The sequence below is a fragment of the Botrytis deweyae genome (assembly GCF_014898535.1).
Source record: "Botrytis deweyae strain B1 chromosome Unknown BDEW_048, whole genome shotgun sequence".
Classification (NCBI taxonomy): Eukaryota; Fungi; Ascomycota; class Leotiomycetes; order Helotiales; family Sclerotiniaceae; genus Botrytis; species Botrytis deweyae.
Genome location: NW_024066255.1, coordinates 254,398 through 271,105, shown reverse-complemented (window position 1 = coordinate 271,105; position 16,708 = coordinate 254,398). Strand labels below are relative to the sequence as shown.

Here is a 16,708-nt window from a genome sequence, read left to right as displayed (position 1 = left end):
TTCCGTGGGTTCTTCTTCTTCTTCTTTTTCGATGAGTTCGATGGTGTCGGATATACTTCCTATTCTCGTGATGCTTGGTTGGGAGGAGGTGGAAGAAGAATGTTGAGTGGAGGAGGGAGAGAGAAGCATCAGCGGATTGGAAGTATTTTTTTGGCGGAGGAGGTAGGTTTTTTTGGTGGAGGTGGAGGTGCAGGCGGAAGAGGAAGAGGAAGAGGGAGATACGAGGAGGTGTGCGTGGTGTGGGGGTTGGGGGGAGGAGGTTAGGAGGAGGCTGTGGGTGGAGAGGGAATGGGGTTAGCGTGTGTGGGATTGGTGGTTGGGAGAGGAGGGGGCCGGAATGAGCGGGGCGGATGAGATTGGCTTACGTGGGAGGATCATCGGATTCTAGAAGGGTGAGGAGTTCCGGGGGTAGTTCGAGGAGTTTGAAGGGTTGTTGAGTGTGGTTTGCTGTAAAGGGGATTTCGGTTGACATTTTGGGGGGTGTGTGGGTGGGTGGTGGGTTGGAGAAAGGATTTGTTTTTGAAGGTTGGATGTTGGTGGGTTGGAGATTGGAGTTTTGGAGATTGAGGTGAGGTGGAATTCCGATTCGGCTGGGTGAATTGAGTGTCGTGGGTATTGTATTGTGTTGTATTGGTTTGTATTGATTTGTATTAATTGGGAGGTTGAGCGCGCCGAGGTTTGAAAAATTCGGGAAGGGAGATGAGTTGGATGATTATTTTCGGCGTTTATTTATTAGAGATTGAGTGATAGTTTTCGGGATTGAAGATGAAGAATATTCGGGATTGGAAATGGGGACGAGGGGGACTATGTAATTACCTAGTAGGTATCTTGTCTTGTCTTGTTATCTTATCGGCATGTTAGATATTCCGAATTTATGTTGCAAGGCACGTGCAAGGTTAATATAATAATATACTCGTATGTTCAAAGGATCTCTATTATGGAATAATAAAATAATATTACAGTAAATCTATCTATAATATTCATCTATAATAACTGCCCCTCATTCATCCCGAGTATAAGATCTTCATTACCAAATCTCCTCTTGACCTCATTCATCCCGCGAGAATCGAGATTTACCCATTCCACACCCATTCCAATCTTTCATCTCCCATGATTTCATTCTCGAATAATCTTTTTTTCCATTTCCATTTCTTAGTTTTAATTTTAGTGTATGGCGTCAGAGAAGGGAACGAGAGGTAACTCAAATTAAATTGGTTTAATCAAAGACAACTCAGCCTTAAGTAGATCACCAACCTCTTCTTTTTTTGAGTGTGAGAGAAGAAGAAAAAAAAAGATGCAAAAATGTCAAGTCAAGTGAAGAAATCATCAGCAAACAAACCAAGCTCAGCTGGACGGCGGGGTAAGTAATTAATAAGTGAGTGGACTTGAGGAACTTTTTCGTGTTCCATGGGAATTGGGAAAGGAGTACGAGGCCAATCATCGCGTGGAGAATAAATCGAGGGGCTGGACGCGGTTACATGGGATTGATGGATTGATGGATTGATGGATGGATGGATGAATGAATGGGTGGGAGGGATGTGAATATGGATATGGATGATACAATACTATATACTCCCTACGATGAATTCTTTTTATAGAGACGAGAGAAGGAAAGGGAAGAAGGAAAATGGAAGAGCGGGAGAGATAGAGGGATAGATAGATAGATAATAATAAAGATAACGATAAAAGATCAAGGAATAACGATGAATCTCACGACACCAATGGATTCAGCTGTTTATATAAAATGATCAATATCAATAAGACCAGCCATCATATAATATACATGTCATTGGGAATACTAAACAGGAGATCCACAATCACTTGATAGATGTTTGAAGTGTTGTACATACATACATACATACATACATATCTATCTTCTACCTCCTACCTCCTACCTCCTACCTCCTACATAGTACACATCTATACGAATATACTCGAAATGCGCCACAACGCGTTTTTTCCTTTTTAACGTCAAATATGTTGGAGGAACGTGTGGAGGTGGATGAGTAAAGGGAGTGAAGAGGAGTGAAGGGGTGAAAGGGGGAAGGGGAAAGGGAAGGGAAGAAAGAGAAGAAAGAGAAGAAAGAGAAGAAAGAGAAGAAAGAGAAGAAAGAGAAGAAAGAGAAGAAAGAGAGGGAAGAAAAGAAAAGGTAGAAGAGATAGAAAAGACAGAAATATAAAATGTAGATCAAAATGATGATATAAACAACTTCACGAGATTAATAAAAATACTCTATTTGTTATTTAAAAAGGTTATCGACAAGTAATCAAACACAATCAATACCTCATTTATTACCACATTTGACTATATTTTAAATTTTGCATTCTGCATTTTACTTTATTACGCCGGCCTTCTTCTTTATTATTTTTCTCACGTTATCCACTCACTCACTCCAACTCACTCATCAAGTTCATCTCTGCCGCAATAATTTGATATCACCACCATAATCCCCTCCACTCCACTCCACTCCCCGTACCTTACCAACCCTCCCCAAATTTTATGATACAATTCTTCTCTCCATCTGTCTGTCTGTTTCTCTGTCATCTGTCATCTGCCCTCCGCCTTCCGCCTTCTGTCTTCTGTCCTTCATCTGCTGTCCATCTGTTTGTCTGCTTGTCTGCTTGTACCATATCAACCACAATCAACCAGTCGGGTTCAACGAATTCTATACCACAAATCAATACCCACCACAAAATACTTGACCTTCTTTTTGATTTAGATTTGTCAAAAAACATCACCACCATCTTTTCAAACAAACAAACAAGGGTAAAAGTAATCATCTGTTCTTTTGATCTTGTGTTCTTCAACCTCTGCCAAATAATATTGAGAGAAAAGCAAGAAGAAGAAAAAGGTCATATATTTCATTCCATTCGCCATGAAGGAGGCCACACATTAAAGAGACCCACGATTTCGGAACTATACCATCCATACCATACCATTCATCCTCTCAAATCCCAATCCGAATTCAACATCTCAACAACCTCTCAATTCTTCTCCTACAATGGTTCGAGTTACAGATGAGCTGGCTTTGTCCCTCGATCATCTAAATCTATTCTACGCACACGACCCTCATCTTTCAAACCTACCCGTCCTCATATATCATGGTCCTTCTACCACCACCAATTCGACCCTCAACAGTTCACGAATTCAACTTCACATCTTCACCGCTGCGGGTTTTCAATCTTACCAGCGCATAACCATTTCACCAAACTCACCGCTATACGAGTCCGTGAATTATCTCCCGCGCGATAAACAAGGAGATGAATTATGTCGCGGTCTAGCATTCGGTCTATTCAAATATTTCAAAGAGTTGCCAGAGGTGGTGAAGAGTGGATTAATATTACAAGTTGCGAATACGTCAAGGAAACAAAGACCAGGTTCGGCACCGACATTATTCGGCGAACAACATGCGGCAGATTTGGCAAGTTCGATGGTGAGGGTGGAAAATACGCCAGATGTGACGAGAGATATTGAAGCCGCGTTACGAATACAAAATATTAATTATGTGGATGTGGATTTGGTTCTGCCGCCGGGTTCGATATCACCTTTTCAAGAATTGGAGGGAGATTTGGATGAGGAAGAATATCCCGATCTAACCTTGAGGCAGTATGGATCATATGCATCATTGGTCAAGGTCTTTGGAGAAGTGGCATTCCTGCCTACGTCAAAATTACGTCGAGCCCCGTCGAAACCGACATCATTGAATCGAAGTAAATCATTTCAGAAGGATCAAAAGATGGCTTTGCGACGAGAGATGGGAGAATTGGTAGATACGGAAGAACGTTATGTGATAAAGATGCATGAATTGGTCAATCATATCGCAGATGATTTTCGAGCCAAAGCCAAAAGTCGAGCATTTGGAAGTTTCAGCCCTTCGGAAGATGATCTACAAAAGCTATTCCCACGATGCTTGGATCGAATCCTACAAATTAATTCCACCTTCTTATCAGCGATACGAAAAGTGATGGATGAAACCGAGGAAGAAGCCATGCAAGATCTGGAAACACCAATAGTCAGCTCCACCTCATCTCGATATGGTGGCTCGGGTCGTTTGAAGGACCCTACGGGTGCACTGGCCTTTGCCAAAGTCTTACTTGAATGGTTCCCACAATTTTCCGAGAGTTACCAACAATATATCCATGCTAGCCAGGAATTTCCACAAATCATTTCGAGCTTCATGAAGCAGCCAAGTAGCTTCTCAAGTCGGGTACAAGCTACCGGGGAACAACGTCTGAGATCGGCTGTAATTGAGCCGGTTCAGAGATTACCAAGATATAGTCTCTTTATTGATAATATTGTCAATTCGCTTCCAGTGCTACATCCAGCTTTACAACCTATGTTGAAGGCTAGAGATATCATTACTTCGATATGCTCACTTGATCCTCCAGCAGCTGATAAGTCACAAGTGGTGAATCGATTGAGATATTTGGTTGACGCTTGGCCTTCTACACTACATCCTCAAGGACGTCTAATCACGGCGGTTGATACGATAGAGTTGCCACCTCCATATCATGTTGAAGTCACGACAGGTAGCAGTGCAGGTATGACCAAGGAAGGTATACTGCTACTCTTCGCTGATTGTATTGTTTTGTTGAAGAAGAATAAGGATTGTTTACAGACCGCTCGAGGTGTCATGGCGGAGATTGATAAACCTTCTGCGCAAACTATGATGGCATCAGTTACCGCAGCAGCTGGTGGACAAAAACATCTCTATGACCTTTCTTTTACTGGCTGGCATGTTCTTGGAGATACTAGGGTTACATCATCTGATGATAATCGATCTATTTGGTTAACCTCCTTACATGAGTTGAAAGACGCAAATATGGGACGGGATCGTAATCAACCTGCTACAGTTCGAAACTTTGTGTTACAAGGAGCTTACGAAGCCAAGGCATCTAGGTTGGGTGAGGAATTGATCAAAGCTAGACTTGAAGGAAGATTCTCGGAGGCTGAGCGCGAAACCGATAGATGGAGTTTACGATCGATTAAGCCGGCTGGAATTCATATTTATTGTGCCATTTTTGCTGAAGGTGTTGACGATTTGGTTCAAGGCCGGAGAGGACCTGCTCCTGTTCGTTTAGTGGTTGATCACGAGAAAGGTACAAAGGGTGCTCCCGTGGGTCATTATGGTGTTGATATCGTAGCCAATGTCACAACATTAGCAGGAGGAGAGAAATATAGACTCGAGGTAGACGGACTTAATGATAGGGTGTATGTGGATGAAGTACTTCCTGAGTACTTGATGGTTACATTTGCCAAGAGAGGTAAGTGGCTGTGTATTATTTGTGAGGACATGACTAACCATTTTAGTAACCGATCTACTTCGACTTCAACATCACATCAGCAATCCAGCCTTATCTGCACCTTTTACCTCTTTTTACTCGAAAATTCTAAAATCTATCGACGTTCTGTGTGAGGGTGATAGATCAAAATCGTATCGACCACATTCTCCTGTCAAAATTCTTTCCAGTCTACTCAATAGTGGTTTCGGAGGCTCACCATCAACTACGAGTCTCAATGGGTTGGCATCTCCTGGTAAAATCTCTCGACCTATGATAATGGGTAAGATCCCATCATTGGAATCGCCACAAATCGTTCGAACGGGTAGTAATCGATCTTTACATTCAATCCAAGATTTCTCGGATGGTAAAGGTAGTGTTCGAGCTCCTTTTGAAGAGGGTAGACCGGTCAATCCACTTGTCCGACTGGAGGAAACTTTCACTGGTTATATTGCAGCTCTTCAATCAAGAAAAGGAAACGTTGTTGGAAAAAACTTACGCAATAGAGGAGCTGCTGATGAATTGGCCGTCAATGCTTTATATAACACTTTTATTGAAAATCCGTTCGATACTCGAGCAGCTTCTGAAACTTCTTTTGATGTTATTTTTGTGGCATTTGAGAAGTTTCTCCGATTGGCATGGAAGGAACAAATGGGTTCTGTCATGTCACTCGATTCTCTTGACGCTCTACAAGAAAGATCTATCAAATTATTCCCTGGAGATTTCAATGAATATGTCAGATTGATATTTGGAGAAATGGCACCACAGAATAGGAGAGCATTTATTGCCATCATCAAATTATTGGCGGATCTCTTGGATGGGTGTGGTAATGATGGTGATCGTGGTTCTCTCACAGTCGCTTTTGCTGAGTTACTAGTCGTTGATGGAGAACCACATAACTATATTAATTTATTGGATCGTGTTGTCGAAGATTCCGATAAATTGTTTGATGATCTGGGACCTGGACCTGGTATTGGTCTTGGAGGTGGTAGTAACTATGGTTCCGTGGCAAGTCGATCAATCCATTCAGCCACCGGATCTATTACATCAAATACATCATTGCGAAGAAGATTTGCCGATACTGTCTTTCGTCAAGGTAGTACCAAAGCTGATGCTGATCATCGTCCTTCAGTTTGGAGAACATTGAGTAAGACTACTCGTAGTGTTGCTACTGGAGATCAATATACATCAAAGCCATCCTTAGGAAGAGCTCATTCAATCGAATCACCAGATCGTAAAAGTCGACCAGCATCTCGTGATAGACCTACAGTGATGGGGGCATTTGATGAAAGACCTGGTAGTTCTGATTCAATTGCACCAAAATCAAGGCTTAGTACTATCGGTGCATCACCACCACCTGAAGATTCGAAGGATGATGGTACTACCAGATCATCGAAAAAGAAACGTCGAAGTTCTTTATCTGATCTGAAAAGTTTGATGGCTCAAGCAACACTTGGACCAATGACTCCATCTCCCGAACAACAACCTGCTACGATTACACCGCCAAATAAAAGGGCAAATTCTCCACCAAGAACTCCATCACCTGTAAAGGTTCTAACCTCTCCATTAAAGATTACGAAAATTCCAGCAAACGGTTCAATCATGGATAGAGATCGATCTTTAATGTACCGAAGTTCACCTGCTCTCAAGGAAAACGTACCTATGATCACATCCCCTGATCGGATCGATCGCAGTATGGGTAATTTAACCGAACGAGCTCAGAATATCATGTCTTCTCTGGATTCTACACCATTTGCATCACCGGTCAAAGAACAATGGCGAGCCGGTCATAACAAAACAGTTTCTCTCTCATCAAACATCCCTACTCTTCGTGGAACCCCTCGTGATCCTTCTCGTCCAATAACATCACACGCAAACAACTTGAATGGAACTATCAAATCTCCTCAACGTCTTCGTCTTCAAAGTCCACAAAAACTTCGCGAACGTTTACAAAATGAAGCCAAAGCAATAAATGAAGCAGAAGCTTCTCTTCAAAATGAGTTGTCTAAGATTGGTGAAGAAATGGCAAAATTAAATGCTGTTTCTGCCATTCCTAGAACTTCAGATATTGCCAGACTTTCTGAAGCCGTTTTGTTGTTGGAGACGAAGATTCCAAATATTGTGAAAGATTTGAATGAGAGAAATGATGCGGTTAAAAAGGAGTTGGAAGTTAGTTTACAGGCGAGTGAGTTCAAGGTTAAAGGATTGGATCAACTTTATAAGGAGAGTAGTGCGGAGAATGAGTTACTTTATGAGAAGTTCAATGCAGAATTGGGGAAGATTGTTAAGGCTTTGAGAGCGAGTAGAAAGGGTGGTGCTGGAGGTGAAGATGGGAATGGTGTGGGTGGAACAATGAGTGCGAAAGAAGAATTGGTTACGAGAATGAGAGAAAGTAGTGAGGAAGCTGCGAGAGTTAAGAAGGAAAATGCTAGGTTGAGGAGAGAGGTTCTTACATTGAGGACTTTGTTGAAGGGACAAGAAGGGGCGGGAACTGGGGCGCCTCAATAGGTGTGAGGGGTGAAGATGAAGATTCGGGAATGTGGTAAGAGAAGTGATGGGAAGAGGTGAGATGAAGGTGACAAAGTAATGAATTATGCTGTTATGTCGTTATGACTTTCTTTTTCTATCGGCGGCAAATATTGTTTTTTTGTCGAATTTGGCATTGTTTTGGTTTGGTTGTAGCTAAACTGGCAGGCGTTCGACCCTTCTTTTTTCTCGATATACCCATAGCATTCGTGTATTTGGGTTCTGGGACGGGGATGGACGGACGCATGGTTTGGTTATTGGCAAATGGGGGGAATTTGCATTTAATAGGGGGATGTATGAATGGATGGATAAATCTTGTTGAATTTTTGTAGAGGGATGGATTTGTTTGTGGTAATGGATTGTGTGATGGATTGATTGGAGAAATTATTTGGATGTGCATGCATGCATAATGTTATGATACCAAAGTTTATGTTTTTCATGTTTGGAGGGATGGGGTGGATAACGATCTGGATTTGGATTGTGGGAGGGATTGGGGAATGGAGGAGATGAAAGGGTGGAAGTGATGGAGATGGAGATGGAGATGGAGATGAAGATGGATGGGGGATATTAGCGAATAATAGAAAGTGGAAGGGAAGGGGAAAAATAAGAGTAGATGAGATGAGATGAGATGAAATAAAATAAATCAAATATATTTTTGGTATATGTGTGTGGATGAAAGTTTTGCGGGAAGGTTTATATGATGTGATATAATGTGATATGGTGTGATGATGAGTTGGGTGTACCTATTGAATTTTGAGGGATTGATTTGTTTTTGAATGGATTTGAATGGATTTGAATGGATTTGAATGGATTTGAATGGATTTGAATGGATGCGGAGATAATTGTAGTTATCATTTAATGATCATCTGATGGCTGCTTTTATGGTAGATGTATGAAATAAGGATTGATTATTATCATTACTCGAGTATTCGAATAATTGTAAACGTGACAATTCTAACGTAATTCTTTCCACTCAAAGTACTATTCTTTATCTCATCCAGCACGCTCTGAGGAATAGTATGCTGGTATATCTCAGTACGGATAACTATTCATCATACCTGATAGTCTTTTGTTTCGGTGGAGAATCATGTATGGTACGTGAGGTGTCTTTATTATTAGAATGACCGGAGGAGTTATGTAATACTACCTAGGTACCGAGACCTAAAATATACACCCAAGGTAAGGTATTGGGGTTTCAAAACTGAAAAGGACACATAACGCTCATAAATTATATGGGTGTCCATTCCAGCTTTTAAACATAGAGTTCACCTAGCAAGTATCATTACGGTCTGATATGTATAGACAAACTCTTGACTCAAGCAAATATAACTTAGTAAGCAGATCTAATAATTTCTACTCTGCTTTTGAAGTTTTTATCTAATGACGAGAAAATTTATATTTCCTTTATTTTTGGTTGTATTTAATGTGGAAATTTGTTTGCGAACAAATTATAGACTTTATTATTATTATTCTGGATCGATTTTTGAGGTATTTTCTTCTGCTGGATTACGGTGAGGCTCTTGATTAGCGTTATGATCGCCGCAGGGAATCAAGGCCAAGCTGCTAACCGAGGTGTGCCGAATAAACTCCTATGCACCCCAGACTCAGGCGTGCAAGAAATCGTCTGTATAAATTATGAAGATATCAAATATTTGAAAATTTTGTGATGAGAATCAGTTTTCTGTCGACTTGGGTATCTGGTTGTAGGTAACCATGTCAAAACGTGGGTTTTGGAAAGAGGGGTTCACGCACTCCATCTCACCTAACCCAGATCTGCATCTCGCCTAACCTAGATCTAACTAAAAGTTGAGCACAAGGTCGCCGTACCAACAATGAACGGCCAAATTTAGGGTTTAACTTCAGTAGATAACGCTTGATTAAAGCAGCCATCCAAAAATATTGTAGAGTATGTCAATGAGAGAAAAGCGTCAAGTATCTGTATACCAATTCTCAAATCAAAATACCATTTCATTCATGTGGTATTAATTTTGAATGGAATTCATCCAAAAAGAATTGTCGTTCTTGTTCTATTTTGGGAGTGTCAACTCCCGCTCTTCCCGTACTTTTCGCGTGACATTTACTCCTTGACAGAATTGTCTGTGCATTTAAGCGTTCATGTACCGATACCCTTAACGGAATCTGGAAGATCAACCCGACACTAGAGAAGTTTGACAAATCTTTCGACCAATTCCTGGATGCTGTTGGATATAGTTATGGGAAAACCAAGGATCTCAATCCAACTATAATCACCAAGATACAATGGACCACTTGATTGATCTTGGGTTCGAAGAAAAGTGGAATTCATCGAGAAAAAGATCCAAGCGAACGAATGAAAAGGCGTAGAGCTCTTCACTTAACTTATGGTCATCAACAGAGAAGAGACGGACTGCAATATTCTTTCTGTTAGAACATACACTCGTGACCACACATGTTAATACACACAAGCGTCGGTTGATATCAACTCTTCTCTTCCGTCCCAATCTTCTTTCTTTTCTCTCAGGCCAGTCATTAGTAGATTTTATCTCTTGACATAGCATTCCGAGGTCAACACTCCAATCACGCTTCCCTATCATCCAAACAGTATAAAAAGCATACGTGTCCCCCCTCTTTCCGAACCTGACACTCCAATTCTTTGTGCGACAACAGGAATCCGAGAGAAGAAATCGTGCTCGCATTGGTACGTGTTACGAAAGAATCCTGAGACCTTGCTGTCCTTTACTCGATCGAATACTAATCATACTATTTGGTGCAGTAGCAGATTTGTTAAAGGCGTCAAGCTTCCTGTCGATACGTTTCCCTGCCAACTACACTACGTGGGTCAACCGATCAAGTTTATTCCAGCGGCCAAAATGGATCAACCAGTCGATAATAATCAGGCAGTTGATAATAATCAAGGAGTTGACAACAATCAACAAGTCGTCAACAATCAACAAGTCGTCAACAATCAACAAGTCGTCAACAATCAACAAGTCGTCAACAATCAGACAGTCGTCAACAATCAAGCGGTCGACAACAATCAGGCAGTTGACAACAATCAACAGGTCGACAACAATCAACAAGTCGTCAATAATCAACAAGTCGACAACAATCAGGCAGTCGACAACAATCAACAGGTCGACAATAATCAAGCAGTTGACAACAATCAACCAGTTGATAACAATCAAGCTGGTCCTCCAGCCCCAATGAACCATCGTCCTCATCTCGCTCGACGAGTTGCCGAGGAATATGTTCCTCTTACACTCCGAGCTCAAAGAGCCCGTTATCACGCTATGGTTACGGCTGAGAGACCGATCGAGTATCCTACAATGGCTGCGACAAATGTTTCTAACATTGGCGCTGCCCAGGTCACTGGAGACGCTCAGAGTGGTAGTAGTGCTCAAGCTACTGTTGGCAGTGCTCAAGCTGTTGGCAATGCTCAAACTGTTGGCAGTGCTCAAGCTGTTGGCAATGCTCAAACTGTTGGCAGTGCTCAAGCTGTTGGCAATGCTCAAACTGTTGGCAATGCTCCAGCTGCTGGCAATAACCGAGTTGTTCTTCAAGCCACTCAAACTCTTGTGATCACCGTTCACCCTTCTAGAGTTGCCTTTAATTCTTTGACAGTCAACCCCGTCACTACAACTTCCTCTGCAAGCACTATCTTAAGTTCTACATTTATGAATGCTCGAGTCTTTGATGCTTCGAGTACTTCATCTTCCTCAACAGGTGGCAGTTCTGTCGCCACGTACGGAAGCTCTAATGAGCATGACGGAAGCGAGGAAGGAGCGAATGACTATGTAGTCGTTGATCAGGTCACCGGATCATCTTCAAATGGTGATATGGTATGTTTAATTTTCTATTATTCTTGTTATTCCTACTTTCTGCCATCTGCCATATTTGCAAGTTGTCATACCCACTATTCTGTTTTGTTTTCAACGTCTCTTCCACAACCTCGAACTTGAGTTTCTGATTCAATGAGGGTATTCACAATCCCCTTCATTTTCTTCCCTCTCCCCCTTCTCCAAACCTCTTAACAAGAACCTTGGGATAATGCATTCACTCCCTGAGATTTCCTGATCATCAATCTCAGAGAACCTACATAAAGAGGGTGAATACAGGGGAGTTGCTCATTTATGTAGACCTCAATGAGAAGTATGTTGTCATGGTTACCTCCACTTTTTAGCCCACGATCAGCAAGATCGGAGGGTAACTAAAAGAGAACAATCTCATTAGTTTGCACTGTATCCTGATTTCCTTTTTCCCTTTTTTTATTCGTCAAAATCTTGGAACAAGAAAGTTAAAAGCTAATAATGATTTCAAAAAGGACAACGCCGTCACCCGTGATCAATAAAGTTTTTTTTGACAGCATCGACACTAGTCCATACATCATTCGACGGTCCCGGCACTAGAGAGGAAGAGCAACAAAAGGAGGGATAGATTGAAATTTTGAGAGTCTTTTTGGTATGGCGTGATGACTATCTTATGTCGATATTTCAGCCAAGATATCCGTCACAACTACCCTTAGAATATTCGACTCATTGATATGACTTCGATAAGTCATTCAGTACATTTTTTGCCTTTTAACGTTTGATTCTCGAGTAATGATGTGGGTCTTCATACCTTCTTCCACATGTTCAGGAGTATGTGTTACTCCACTATTCTACGGTTATAGTTTTGCATATGCTTGTTTGCTATATTTTCTCTTCTTTACTCCAGCTTTTAAGCAGTATGATTTAGTACCTCGCTTCTTTTTCCTTTTTGGGAATAGAAGCTTGCGATACCTAATGATTTCACAATCACGACTTTTCAATGAGTACAAAAGTACTATTATTTAAGCCCAATCAAAGCGTGCCTGTCTTGGTATCAAAGGTGTCACTTAGTGACACTATCTAGTATGTCATCTTGGCACACTATTTTGGTAGATTATTTGAGTTTCTGTCAATGGAAAGACGTTGGAATTTTTTCTTCTGGGAATACTACATGTTTTTAAATTTCTGAGATTTGAAAGAACGTGAGCTTCACTCGGTGACTAAATTTTTCTAACCCTATAGATAAGTATATTGAGACGTCTCAATGATCCAATGAATTAGAGCCTAAAGACCGATATTTATTCCTGTGAAACCAATTGTTATTATGAAATTCCTAGTTATTTTCGTCATCAATTCAAAATCTTTCCTGGAAATTTTCGTTCATGGGGTCTACAATCAAACTAATATCTAGCAACGCAGAAAATTTGAATAATATTTATAGAATTTTCATGACTATGATGTGAGATCTACAATCTTCCCTATTGTATGTAACAATACTTACAATAAAATCAAGGGGGAGACAAACCCTCGCTTAACCTCGCTTAGCACTTTACTGCTTATTTGTCCTCACTTTACTCTCTTTCTCATGCCGTATTTGGATTTCTTATTCTTCTTTTCCCTTCTCCTCAATTCTATTCTCTACTTCCGCCTTCTCTCCCCTTCTACAAACTTCCACAAACAAAACCAGAAACCCAAAATATTCCTCTACTCCACTCAACTCCATCCTATACCCCCCCTTCATAACCATCTCCGTACTAACACTAACATAAATTCAATAGTCTATTACAATTCCACTCTCCACAAGACTTTAGTCTCCAAACTCAACTTAACTTAATTCCTAGTTTCGCTACTTTTAGTCTTCCCCAACTTCTTGAGCTTATTTTACACATGACTCATGCACTGCATATCCTCTTCTGATTTTACTATAAGACCATCGAAGTCCCCTCCTTGTATCATCCACTCCTCTCATTAATTTATCATTCATTCATTCATCCATCACATACCAATCGCTCACGTATAACTTCTCCAACCTCCCTAAATTCCTATATATATCTTCATTATCTTCCCCCACAGTATTCTTCCATAAAATGTACCTCTCTACATCATACTTTTCTTTCTCTTCTCTCCCCTCCAACTACTTCCCCCAATACAAAGTCTCCAAACTCAAAAATGTTAATCCCCGCAACTCGATTTCCATTCTCGGATATCAGCACACCTTCTCCTAGGCTATAATTCAGCATCCTCGATATACCAGAGATTCTACCTCAAGATACATATTACAGACGAAAAAAATTTATAATTCAGAATCAAACCAACGATCCATAAATCACTACTCTCGACTCGACATATACACATCACTTATTCTAACTCTTAATCACATATCTCTCACCACAACCCGCAACCTCGCAGAAAAAGAAATCGATCAAGAGAAAAAAAGTAATCATGATAAGACGCAGGCGCATGGATGGAATGATGATACAAAACACGTAGAGATTGAACGTTGTGGTTTAATTCTTCTTCGTGTTCTTGCTGCGAGAATAAGGGAATTCATCATCATGATCGTAAATAAGATCATCGACTATGGTACTCATTCGTAATGGGATTATATTGCGATACTTTCTTGAAAGTTTCGGAGAAGCTTGACTTTTTCGTGGAAATAAAGGACCTGTCACACGTGGGGAATGGAAACAAAAGCGATGATCTTCGTACATACACCAGGAGAGAAGAGAAAGCAAAGAGAAACATATTTGGTATTACTAATTTATCGGACTTATAGTGTGCTTCTTATGAGAATGGTATTACGATCCTTTTCCTTTCCACCTTATCCTCAAATTTCTTCTTTTCCTTCCACCTTATGAGGTAGCCGTGTTGGCTGGAGGACTGGTACACGTCGATATAGTCGTCCACTGCAATCAAACCATTGTCATTAGTATTATTACAAAATATTTTTGTGTCTACCAGAAAAATGGTAAGAGAAGTAGTGAAAATACTTACAGGTAGAGAGGAAGTTGAAGTCGGGCTTCCGGAAATAGTCTCTGCTTTTACCAAGACTGGAATGATGGATCCAGTTACTAAGCTGAAGACTTGGTGGTGGAGAACTGTGTGGTATGAGGTTAGTACTCTGCGATATTTTGGAAGGAAAGTAAATAATTTTGGATGGAGTTGACACCAAGAGAACAGGCTGGACTGAAATGCCCACCTATTCCAACCGGGTCCAAATCCTTTCCCAACAGCCCAGTTTGACATCGAAAAAACATCGAGTGATATACTGCCTACTGGAAAAAGTAATGACCAGAGGCGAAAATTCAACAAAATGAATAGAGAAATCATACCTCTCAAAATACTAGCAATTTCCCCCGAATGACTTGTAACACTCAACCAAGTATGATCATCACTTCCAAAAATATCATCCAAGACCTTCTTGCTTCTAATATCCTGATCGATAGAAACTTCACCCTCCAATGCCTTCCAGAATGGATCAATCTCTGCGAACCCTTTCTCGATTTTATATGAGGGGAATGATTCATGAATGAAAGTACGATTACTTCTTCGATCACAAGTATGACCAGAAATCCCTTCTCTGAGAAGTTCTTTGACCAATGGCTTAAAAGGACGAGATTTAGGAAGAGGAAGAGTTGAGAATGTAATGTTGGAAGTTTGAAGACAGCGATAGAGTGGAGAAGTATAGTAAGATTGTGGAAGTGGAATATTTTGAAGTTGAATTCGGGAAAGCCAGTAGTTTGATGCTTTTTGAGCTTGAGTAATCCCATTAGGATCTAAATGAGCATCTGCCCACTAAAAAATGTTAGATTCATTCTGATACTTTCAGAAGTAGGCGGAGGACTCGTGGTACGTACGGTAACAGTGGCATTACCATCCAACTCGGAATAATAGCACTACAATCATTAGATTCATTCCGAAGCTAGATTAATTTATCAAAACAAGTACATACATTCCACTATATCTACCATTAGCGATTAATTCATCAACATATCTTCAATCAAAAAACTTACAGCAGGAGTTCCATAATAAGTCTCAGCAGCATTATGCCATCCTTCGCCATGTCTCCCCATAAATAAAACTTTATAGTTCACATTCTTCTTCGAGTTTTTATTTAAAGAAGTCACATATTTCTCAAATCTCTCCCATTGACTTGTATTCTTAGAGGCACGGGAATCTGTAGGATAAGTTCGATTTAGGAGACCAAAGTTCCATTGAGTCTGTGAATATGATTAGCCTTATAAAAGCTAACACATGTGTAATGAATGATGTATATCCAAAGAATGAAGAAAAGATAAGAATTCATACATAATCGAAAGTCGACGGAACAGTCGTTGCTTCATCTTGTAAAAAGAACCCCGGTACAGCAGTATAATTTATCCAACTCTTATCATGAGATCCGGAATTTGATCGAGCGTCATAGTAAGGAGCTGGAGTAGCATGAGGAAACTGAGCACCCGGAATCGCACCCACAACCGAGAGAAAGCTCAACCAAATCGTTAATGAATGCATAATGACAAACGATATGATAATTAATTTCAAGAATCGACAAGTGAAATATTCCATTGCCAAGAGCAGGAATTCATCTTCCTTTTATATACAAATGTAAAAACCTAATCTCCATATGCATCTAGGATCCATATTGAATTGCATCCCAAAAATGTTAAAAAGTAAATTATCTCTGCAGGTACAAAAAGTTCGGATGAAGTTAAGGTCCTATGGTTGATGCACGTGGAGGAGAATATCCCACTTAGCTTCTTGGGGAAAAGCGGGGTATATCCATGGATACTAGGTCTTTCGGAGATGCTTCCCTTGTAGTGAGTGAAGCCGAAGGTTATACAGCTTGACACACGTGATGAGTTGATGAAATGAAAGAAAATGAAGACATTTTGTATAATTTCACTCCGAGATCTTTAAAAGTCTCCACAACGCATGTTCGCTATGTATGTTCGCTAAGTTGTGTCGTTCGAGTCGGCAGTAGAGACCAAGAATCAGTGAGGCGCCGTTCACGTGACTATCCGAAATATTCAAGACCTCGCAGGTCCTTGAAGTTTAATTGCGCTCGTACTGTCGATGGAAAGATATACATATCATTATTAACTGATAGAACTCAAATG

General features: G+C 40.6%; 4 protein-coding genes across 4 annotated transcripts; 3 read left to right on the top strand and 1 right to left on the bottom strand.

The window, feature by feature from the left end:
• Nucleotides 1-1,302: 1,302 nt before the first annotated feature.
• Nucleotides 1,303-1,504, top strand: EAE98_011482 (uncharacterized protein; the record flags this gene model as incomplete). The annotated part of the gene is given in 2 exon segments (XM_038959104.1): nt 1,303-1,360; nt 1,377-1,504. 2 exon segments carry the CDS (start codon nt 1,303-1,305, stop codon nt 1,502-1,504), a joined length of 186 nt encoding a protein of 61 aa, XP_038804617.1.
• A 1,498-nt stretch (nt 1,505-3,002) lies between these two features.
• On the top strand, nt 3,003-7,788 carry EAE98_011481 (uncharacterized protein; the record flags this gene model as incomplete). Its single annotated transcript, XM_038959103.1, has 2 exons — nt 3,003-5,265; nt 5,312-7,788. The coding sequence occupies 2 exons, from the start codon at nt 3,003-3,005 to the stop codon at nt 7,786-7,788; spliced, it is 4,740 nt and encodes a 1,579-aa protein (XP_038804616.1).
• A 2,867-nt stretch (nt 7,789-10,655) lies between these two features.
• On the top strand, nt 10,656-12,133 carry EAE98_011480 (uncharacterized protein; the record flags this gene model as incomplete). The annotated part of the gene is made up of 2 exons (XM_038959102.1): nt 10,656-11,624; nt 12,107-12,133. The coding sequence occupies 2 exons, from the start codon at nt 10,656-10,658 to the stop codon at nt 12,131-12,133; spliced, it is 996 nt and encodes a 331-aa protein (XP_038804615.1).
• Nucleotides 12,134-14,443: 2,310 nt separating this feature from the next.
• EAE98_011479 (uncharacterized protein) lies at nt 14,444-16,103 on the bottom strand (the record flags this gene model as incomplete). The annotated part of the gene is made up of 7 exons (XM_038959101.1): nt 14,444-14,497; nt 14,586-14,689; nt 14,924-15,386; nt 15,449-15,487; nt 15,544-15,549; nt 15,605-15,811; nt 15,900-16,103. 7 exons carry the CDS (start codon nt 16,101-16,103, stop codon nt 14,444-14,446), a joined length of 1,077 nt encoding a protein of 358 aa, XP_038804614.1.
• Nucleotides 16,104-16,708: the final 605 nt, after the last annotated feature.